General features: G+C 40.3%; 1 protein-coding gene across 1 annotated transcript; it reads right to left on the minus strand.

Moving 5' to 3' along the window:
* Window positions 1-3,590: 3,590 nt before the first annotated feature.
* On the minus strand, window positions 3,591-9,012 carry LOC134661137 (uncharacterized). The gene has a single exon (XM_063517086.1). The coding sequence runs from the start codon at window positions 8,131-8,133 to the stop codon at window positions 4,987-4,989; it is 3,147 nt and encodes a 1,048-aa protein (XP_063373156.1). The 5' UTR covers window positions 8,134-9,012; the 3' UTR covers window positions 3,591-4,986.
* Window positions 9,013-10,708: the final 1,696 nt, after the last annotated feature.

Genomic DNA, 10,708 nt, shown 5'->3' on the forward strand with positions numbered 1-10,708 from the left:
GAATTTATTGTATCATAGAAATTTGAATTGACTGTAGGTAGGTAAGGTAGGTCCTACCTAGAATATCGTAGGATTGACATGCAAGATGTCATTCGGTCATAATTATTTTTATTTTCTGTATTTGTATGTTGGTAGAATACTTACTCTTTGTATTACTTACACTTACTTCAGTTGTCGGCCTTCTCGAGATTCGGGGTCCTCGTTACAGTAGATTGGTTATTCTTGTCGAGCAATCAGCAAAATAAAAAAGTATTCTTCTCTCGTTCCGAATAGCCACGGGATGTTCTATTGACGTACCTAATTAGGTACTATTTTACGTACTTAATCTTTTTGCTTTGATACTTACCTACTATACAAAGATTTGACGTAAACTGAATAGTAATAAGTAGTCGGGATCAAATAAATAGTGACGGCCTAATTGGCCAAATATTCCAGAAAACATCCTTATTTGTATGGCATGGTAACAAAGGGGTTAGTGGTCCAATAAAAATGTTGATTCATGAGACTTAAGCAGGACCAACCCTAGTAAATCTTAATGGATCATTCACCGATGTATTTAATTAAAACAATCAAATAGGTTTTCCCTGTTTTGTATTTTATTAGTAAGGATTAAATTTAATTATTTACAATCATGGTCACCAAAACAACAAATTGATAAAGATTGACCCTTTTTGACCGTTATGACAGCACTTTGATTATGAAGAATAGAATTGTCACACTTGACTGATGACATTAAATTTGAGTGTCGGTATTTGTTGGAAGTATTATTGTTGTAGGGTGTCCATGGAAGTCGTAAATAAATTAGAATTTTTTATTTGATCATCCCTATCTATATGAAGCTGACTGTACAGTCGATGTCAAAGATATGTTTACACTTTTGCCCTTTACTCCTTTGCAATAAGGCGAAAAATGTAAACATATCTTTGACGTCGACTGTACATACTCGTAGGTACCCAAGATCTACGTTTTTTATAACGTAACTATTTTATTTAATAAATTTTAGTGGTGTTATGAGGAAACCTATATGAATATGTAGGTACCTAATAAAGGATGTTTCCGAGTGCGACAGTGTGAGGTCAATCAGAAATTATATGAGTTAGTTAAATATGTTCTACGGAATCACAAACCCAAAAACTGCATTAAAATATTGTTTTTTGATTTTCTCACTGTCCCATTAGGATTAAACATCCTGTAGGCACATATATTTGGAGCCTGTCTTGCTAAATTAAAGTGTCATTCTATGGAACTTGCTAACTATGTAAACAAACCGCCATATGGAATTGTATCTGAATTAAGAATTTACTTGGGTCTTTTGTTTACATAGTTAGCAAGTTCCATAGAATGACACTTTACGTGCTATATTTTACCAGTTAATGTACTTGACCTGTTAATGTTAGTTGACAAGACTCGTAGTGAGCGACTCCCGCCTCTGTTGAGATTGGTCCGTAATATGATATTATGCAGAGCAGTGCATTCGCAAATAGCAGCAAGGTATAGATAGATAAATAAAACAACAATTTCACATTAAATTTATATTTACTGACAGATCTGAAACAACCACTAAAGCTACAGGTAACGAGTAGGTAATTTAGGGTTATCATACAATACATACTTGAGAGAGCAAGTCCTCAGACTCCGGGTCTTGGGAATATAAAAGTATAAATACAAAACAATAAACACAGTACCGGTAGCGCTGCGAGACTTGAGTTTCGTTACATAGTGTCTTGTCGTCGGACACATTTGAACAACGGTTTGTACTCGTATACTCGATGCTCAACTCTCACTGCGATACCTAAAAAACAGAACAAATCGCGGAGCGGGAAACACAATATTTTCGCACAATAAATTCAATTAGATTTGTTCTCAGTACATACTTAACTCACGTCATAATATATGCTACCAAGGCAAGTATCACATAATATAGAATGGTACATAAGTACTATATTTTAGCAATCGTTATTTTAGTACGAACTGGTGAACAAATCGTAACGCAAAGCAGTGAAACTGGAGTAGGTATACTTTCGCCATAGCGGTGTTAACAGATCTGTCGCCTTAATCTAAGGTAGCTATATTAAAACTTAGGTCTATAAGTGTGTAGGCAACGATCAGCGCGCGGCTGAACCGCGGCGCGGCGCGGAGCGGCACGGCGCGGCCGCAGAACGAGCGCCGCTGCCAACGAACGGCTGACCCTCACCTAGCGACACTAGTAAAATTTGCGCTACGCTTATTGTAAACAAATTTCCTTTGAATAAAAAACCAATTCAACATCACTCCTTATCTGTCTCTGCTAAGACGTATCGACATTATTGGACAAGGGAACAATTCAAAGAAAACAACATCTTACCGTATATAACTTTCCCAATTTTACTCAACTCAATGTAACAGAAATCACCTGGTAACTGATATTTAAATTAATCGTTATACACAAACATAATCATCACATAAAACTTACTTACGTCTATAAACTTGTAATCACTACGTTAAACTTATTTCAAAATAAGTCTATCGATGGATACGATAATAGAATATGATAAATAACAAATTTATCATTATTTAATATTTACATTAGTGAAAATTAAACTGTTATTTCTATGTGTGTGCTTTAAACGGTATGAAAGATAACCACGTCTACTAAAATATATATTTATCTGCTCGCGGATACCCTTGCGGCGCACGCCGCTGCCGCCGCGCTCGCCTGCGCTGCTAACATTTATACTACAGTGTACAAGAACGGAAGGCAAGTTGAGGTAATCGGTTTCAGCGGCGAGCGACGGCCGCGGCAGGCCGACAGAGTGCCCTCACAACACCGCCACTTTAATCCTATTACTCGTTACATGAGGTAGTTAAGTTTCATAATTGTTTCATATTGTTTTATTATTGCTACGAAGAAAACTTCTGTTATACAAATTTTTTCTCAACAATATTAACTTATACTTTATTGTTTATTCTGCTTAAAACAGTTTGTACGTATGTTTACAAATTTAGTACTTTGTGTAGGTACTTGGTATACACTACCTTAGCGCGAGCGCCCGTCGCGCCACGTCGCGTGTCGCGTTTCTCGCCCGACACCGGAACTGGAAACGGACACAAGCGACTGCCGCATTATAGCTAGGTATAGTCACCACTTAACTACTATATTGTACAAAATATGTTACAAATTTATTCGTATCTAGGAGGTAGGCCAACTGGGTCCAAAATTGTATGATGAACAGTTATTGCTTTTTCTATTGAACGAAACAACAATGTATAGTTAATTATGATTATATCGGCTCTTCAATAGATATAGTCACTGATGAGGTAGATTAATATTGTAAGTGCTATTCTATTTGTATAAAAATACTTCTGCAATATAATCAACATTCAAATACAAACATTATCAAAATTAATTCCATCGTAATGTTCATATTGCACATTTAGTCGAAGGTAAACAAATATTTTGTAGGTGCTAAATCTGCTAATAGACCAATGATATGGATTGAAAAGCGAATGCGTCAACGTACCCCGGTGGGCGAGGCGGGCTGGCGCGGCGCGGGCCGGCGCGGCGCCGGGATGCCGCGCGGTGCCGCGCGCCTCGTCAGTGCTTTAGGGCGAGGGCGCGCTGCAGCAATAAAAGGGTCGACGAGCGAGGTACTTTGACTCATCCGCACATGTCGGCCTTGATATGTTCTAATTTGTTGATTAACCAAACAGTTTTCTCACACTTATGTAAGTTATGTACAAAGATTTCATTTGATTTATTTTAAGTACATATACCGATACTCGCGATAATTTTATTTAATACTATACAAAAAAACATTTACATTATTATTAGATAAATTATTGCTAGAGAATTTCATTAGATATTATTAAGCTAGAACTTATACAAATTAAATCGTTTCGCAACAGACAGTTGGCGGTATTAATTTGGCAACGTTCAGGAAGACTACTTTCCTACCACTAACGAAACAGGAATGTTTGTAAAAACTAAATTCGTTCAAATAACAAATTGGTAACTTAAATCGGACATAAATTTGTTTTACGTAAAACATTCCGAAATTTAAACAAAGTAGTTAACTAGCTTAACATTTAAACAAATTTAACATAAAAATAATAATAGGAAGCACCGGAAAATATTTCTACAAGTCAATATTACAAAATTTATAACTAGAACAAGAACGATGCGGAGATCGCAAGGGCGCCGCGCGCGGCTTGATGCACGACGCGCCGCGCGCCGCGCCTGCGCTACGCACTCACTGGATTGTGATCTTTATTGACTTGTCGATGTGGATAATGTTCTACTATAATGCCATGTTTAGTTACACGTTTATTTATAAAACCTAAACAAAAGAAAGTCATCTCTTATAATTAATAAGTCTATGATCATAATATGTCTGGCAAATAAGTCCCAATATATTTACAAAAAATATTTTAACTTGTGTACAAAACGCGATGTACGTTCTTATTAACATGACAACCAAGAAACGTCGAAGTAGCATAATATGTAATACTTAGTAAAACAATGTATAATGAATATATGTAGTATATAAATTGTCCGCTCATAGAATAATGAAATTTTTTCTAATAACTTTGATATTTATCGATGTTCATATGTATAAAATTGATATGGTTACGGGTCTGCTAAATTGTTAGCGCGGAATAATATTCCGTCATATAATTACATGTTTAAGAGCTCAGACGCCCAGGCATGTAAAGTCACCTTGCACCGAAAACAAGGTTAGGTTGAATGAACAACAAAAAACTGAGCCAGCGAACTGGATGTTTGCGCCTGCGACGCGGCGCGCAGCGCTGCCCGGGGCCCGGGCGGCGCATAATCATCGCCACGGCACGAACAACGAAACGTTCCGATCTAACGTTAATAACCTACGACCCTACTTCAAAAGTTAAACTATATTGCAAAGTTGCTACTTTGTAAATTTCAAATGATATGTCTATACGACAACTTTACTTTGTCCCTTACCGGGACGATGTAAAAACTACGCAGGTCATTCACGATGGTGATGTTGAAGACGATGGCGAGGAAGAAGTGCGCAAGTTTTTCTTAATATGAGTGTCAAAGTGCTTTATCATGTGATCCTTTCTTATAAACCCTTTACCGCAGTGATCGCAAGCGAAGGGCTTGCAGCCGGAGTGCAGGCACATGTGCCGGCGCAGATCAGTTTTATGGTTAAAGGATTTAGGGCACTCGTTGCACTTGAAGGGTTTATTGTCTGTGTGCTTCATGTAGTGGCAATCATAAGAGACATCGTCCGAGAAGCGTTTGCCGCAGCGGTCGCACTTGAAGGGCTTGGCTCCCGAGTGGAAAGTCTTATTGTGCTGCGTCAGATAGCAGGCCTTGTTGAACAACTTGTCGCACTCGTAGCACTTGTGCACCGTGGCGGGCGCGCTCTTCTTCAGCTGGTTCCTCTCCGACAGAGGAGTATTCGGAACTGTTGAAGAAATTAATGGAGAACTTCGGCTTTCATTCTCAGCTTTTGCGCTCTCAGGACTAGCTGGTGATTTCATTTGCGTACTATAGTTTTCTTTATTTGCGTAATCCATGATATCCTCTATTTTTAATATTTGAAGCTCACTTGAGTCTGTGCGCATAAAATCGTCTTCTCGTTTTATAGTTTTCCCTCCTACCGCGTACCCGTACGGATATATTTTTAAATTATCTGGATTATAAGAAATGACTTCTTTAACTGGTCGGGGCGCTAAACTATATTCATAATCCATACTCTGTCCACCGATTTCGATATTCGTATATTGCAAGGGAGCGTGAACCGGATCCACAATAATGTAACCGGCGGAAGACTCATCAGCAATAACTTGACCCCCCACGTTAGGCGATGTTATATAGTTGGAAACGTACACGCCGAACCGCTGCGTCTGCAGCTGTGCGAAGCTCGGCAATCGCACGCTGGCAGATTGGTTCGATGCGTCATGTTCCATTATTTCAGCTGTTTCAGGTGACGATTCACCAAAAGTAGCTGGATTGGCTATAGGCAGGTTGTTGATAGCCATATCCATAACGTGGGGGGCCATCCCGTTTGGGTAATTCGGCGCTATAGTCTGCTGAAAATTCTGACCCAAATATAATGGGGTGTGCGTGGGGTCCGGAACCGAACCCCCCAAAGGATCCGTAGACCTCGGATTGTACGGGTTGACACCCAAATGACTGAACGGCGGCAGCGTGTGCGGTGTAAGCGCCGGCGTAGTCTGAGTTAGAGCTGGAGTTGAAATATTGCTGGTTGACACTGATAGCAGGCCCCTCATATGGTGATTTTGAGAAACAGAGGGACCTGCTTCCCCGTTTGGGGGATTCCCTGATGTAGTGATAGGGACTCCCTTTGTACCCTGATGATTATTGTCTGCCGGATTACCTATGCCAGGCGGTTGACTACCTATGTTGAGCGGATGAGAACCGGCCTGATGCTGTAAAGGGTGATTGGCTAATGGATTATTACTGAAATTATTATCTAAATTACCCTGTTGAAGATGCGTGTACGGCGACTTGGACTGCATTGAGGCAACACGATGAGACCGGTCGAAGCTTTGCGAAGCGTACGGTGACTGCAGCGCAGCGTCGTCTAGGCTGCGCCCGTCTTCGGAGGGGACGGGGCTCTGCGTGTTTGAGTCGGCGGCCTGCTGCGCGGCACGCGCTTGTAACGTTTCGCGGCTCGGGTGGTGATGATTTGAGATCGGCATAGTAGCTGGATCAGGCTGGCCAGAAGATCTTACTGCATTTTTATGTAATGTGGTATTGTAGTGTCGTTTCAAATGACCCGAGCTTGTGAACCATTTGTTGCAAGCAGTACAATTGTAGGTTTTGGGTCTCCTTGCTTCATTCGACTTCCAGTTTGCTCCTTTTCCTCCCATAGAGGGCATGGCCGAGGATGCTGGGTTTGACGGTTGTGTGCTTGTTATTTGCGGCGCCGCAGGTGAGTCATATGGTCGATACGGAGGCTTCATATCAGGATTGGAAGAAGCCACGGATCCAGAATAATCAGTCAGTGGCGGCATTTGAACACCGGGATATATTTTTTGCTCAACGTGCATAAATGGCTTCTGGTCGTGATGAACAGCAAGAAATTTGTCTTGTACATAAGGGAATTTTTGTTCTTGATGAAACATTTTAGTATCAGCTGCGTAAGTTTTATCACCAAACATTTTCTGATCTTTAAATAAAGAAACGTCCCCATTAAGTTGTGGATTGCTGTACAGCTTTTGTGTTTCCCATGGCATCATAGGTACAGTACGTGGGTTCACTTCACGACCTTGAGGGGCAGTTTGATCATAAGAAGAATTAGGTTGCTCACCTTCATTTCCTTGATAAACAACTTTCTGAGAGTCCAAATCCAGTATATCAGACGACTCTTCATGTTCTTCTTTAATCTTTGTGTTATCGTTCTGGTAAGCGGAATTGTTATACTGTTTCGGTGGAAATTGTTGAAAAGGCATGGAGGCGGAGGAGGCGGTAGCACTGGAACCCGCGTGAGCAGAGTTGCAGTGTTCGTTGAGCTGCACCGCGGAGTCACACACAAAGCCACATTTATCACACTGGTTCGGGGACGGCGACGGCGTCGGCTGATTTAGTGGCTGCCCATACAGCGGACTCGAAGATGACACTTGCGAAACCCTCTCTTGCATGTTGTATGGGTGGAAGCGATTAGTTTTGTGGTAATCTTGGTTATATTGTGACTGTTCCCAATTTATTTGATCAGGATGTTGGCCTTGAGGAAACCCTGAATGTGAGTAGTTGTTACCGAACTGTGGTCCCGGTGAAAAATTGGTCTGATCCGGGTTCTGGTAGGGCGAAGGCGCGCTGTGGTAGCTCTGGGGTGTCGCTGGGTGAGGGAACTGTGCCGAGGTCTCCGGCGTGGCCCGCTGCTGGAACTCGGGACTCGGCTTCGTGATCATATTGTCGCTCGAGTCGGCTGGCGCCGACACGGTCGTCTCGTTCTTCACTTTTGTACCGTTGTTGTTTTCACTATCATTTTGTGAGTTTTGCGTACTCCACTTCGCATATAAATTTTCTTTGTGGTATTGTACATGTACCTTTAAAGAATCAACAGTGTCCAGGTAAAGGTCACAAACTTCACAATGATAATCCCTCGACGGTAAGGTCGACGACACTGCGCTGCTGTTAGCCATTTAAATCATCAACCCAGCGGAGAGCACCGTCTCCTCCAACGAAAAAAAAATAATAAAAAAGCAACAGTCTTCGTCTCGACGTACATGAAGTCCGCACTGCATCAATCAGGCGCTACAGGTAAAAGTCATGGTCGCGGCCCGTCACCCCTCGTCTCAACTCGACTTATACTACGGCGGTGTTGTCGAAGAAAGTTTTTCGCGGCATTTCCGCGCGCGGGCGGGCGGCGCACCACGTGCGCGGCGTAAACACTCGCCTGGCTCGGCGCCGGCAAAACAAACTGTCAACCGAGCGGTCCGAATGCACGACTGCAGCACTCCGATAGCACTTTACTTTGTAGCACTTGTTTTTATATAAATTAAAGTTCGTCTAAAATTATTTATTAGCACGTAAGGAAGAGTTCACAAAGTCTTAAATGTTTTATCACAAAGTTAACAAACAGATAACAATTGGCACTTGTTTGAAACCCGGAGATGCGTGACGATATAGTTTGTAGTGCATAAGCTGCCGACACTTAGAGCGGAGGCCACACGGGTCACCTGGGTACGAACGTTGCGAGCGGACGTTTAGTAGCAACTGACAGCCTTCCCGAAGTCGCCTTCGGGGGCATGACTTCAATAACAATTCGCAACGTCGTCCCCCACCAAGGCGTGTGTGCGAGTGAGAGCGCCACGCTGTGATGAAGTTATCGCTCCTTCGTCCTTTTGTGTGTCCTTGGAGCGAGTGAGACGGCACACACGGGGCACGAAGTGCGGGGGACGCGGCTGGTCCTACTCTTTCTCAAAATTGAAATGCCCGGTCGAAATGTCCGGTGATGCTGCGTCCGAGTAGGATAGCGATAGCACCCACCCTTACAATGCGGGCGGACAGAGCCCTGCGACGAAATTTTTAAATTTAAAGTCTAGTTTGTATGTAGATCATTTTCGTTTACTATTTAAATAAAATATAAAGTAAAAATAAAACGTTTATCAATCTAAACCATTACTAATCAATTAGCAATATTTAAAAGCGGCGAAAGAGTAAATTATTTAGTTTCCATCTAAAAACAACTATTATAAAACATGTTTTCATTTATGTTTGGAATAAAAATACTGCGTATTGCACGCTAGCAATGATATCAGATTTATACATTTTCAGTAAGTAGCATGTAAATTGAAATTATCTAAAACGATTAAAACAAATATTGCAAAGATACATTTCTGTACCCTTTGTAAACTTGAAAAAATTTACAATAAAAGGCCTGTTGAGACACTACTAGTTAAGTATGTTTTTTTTTATTCTCATGTACTTATTACACAGGTACCTATTTAAATAAATTACAAGTTGAACAGGTATATTGGCTTAAAAAATATAGACATGTTTGATTTATATCCTGTTCTGACCTTACAGTTAGTATGTATTTGAAAATAGTTATTTTCGATACAAGTGCGAAAAAGAGGAAATTCGAAACGAGTGGCGATAAATTAAAACACGACCGAAGGGAGTGTTTTAAATCGACACGAGTTGCGAATTACCTATTCGCACGTGTATCGAACAACGTTTTACAGTACATATGGCACAAAAGTAGCCCCATATGTACTGTAAATACTATTTACAATATATATGGTGCTACTTTCCCGCATTAGCGCGGGAATAAGCACTTTCCGTGCCTATGTCGAAAATTTAAAAAACTTTTTAGGTAGGTACAATACACACGTCGAATAAATAATTCGCAACTCGTGTGGATTTAAAACACCCCGTTCGGGCTTGTGTTAATTTATCCCCACTCAAAGCGGACTTCCTACTTTCCGCACTTGTATCATAAATAACTAAGAATCAATACATGGGATTTCTCTTACAATGTACCTACCTGGCAACTTAAAAGCTTTTTTTGGGTATTTGGCTTGAAAAAAATAATGTATAATGAAAAAATGTATGATTTTATGTTTTTTTTAAATGAATGCAAGTACTTATGGGACATAAATGTTGTTAAATTTATAAGCTTTCTACCAATACATAGCTAAATCAAGTAAAAAATGTAACTGTGCCACGGCTGCATGATCTTAGGCAAAGTTATTTTTAGAACTTGATAGTAATATGCTATTGTTGTAACTTTTGTAGGTAACCTTTTATAAATCTATAGTTATTTGCATTGATATCCTTATAAGTCGCTACTTTTTAAGTTGAACGTTTTAATAAAGTAGGTACCAATACTACCAATATACCAACCCATAGGAAAATAATGTACGTACATATCAAGTCATAGGAAATTAAACTAATACTATAGTAAATAATTATCCAATTTACCATAAAATTTTACATGCCTCAATAAGTTACATAGTTTATATTTTATCCCTTTCTTACAAATACGTAAGCCAAAATGATAAATTAAGACAAACGATTAAAAGCTAATTAAGGCTTGTAGCGGATTTATGAAAAAGCTTAAATCCAAACATCTATGCATGCCTTTCTTAACCAAGTGTTTTGTTATTAATACCTACTTGCAAAAAATAATTACAGATTTTCTAACAGTAGTCACGTAAAGGCGGTAGGTACAGGATTAATACAAAATCGTTCCGAGCGAAACCCATAGAAGAA

This window comes from Cydia amplana, chromosome Z (assembly GCF_948474715.1).
Source record: "Cydia amplana chromosome Z, ilCydAmpl1.1, whole genome shotgun sequence".
Classification (NCBI taxonomy): domain Eukaryota; kingdom Metazoa; phylum Arthropoda; class Insecta; order Lepidoptera; family Tortricidae; genus Cydia; species Cydia amplana.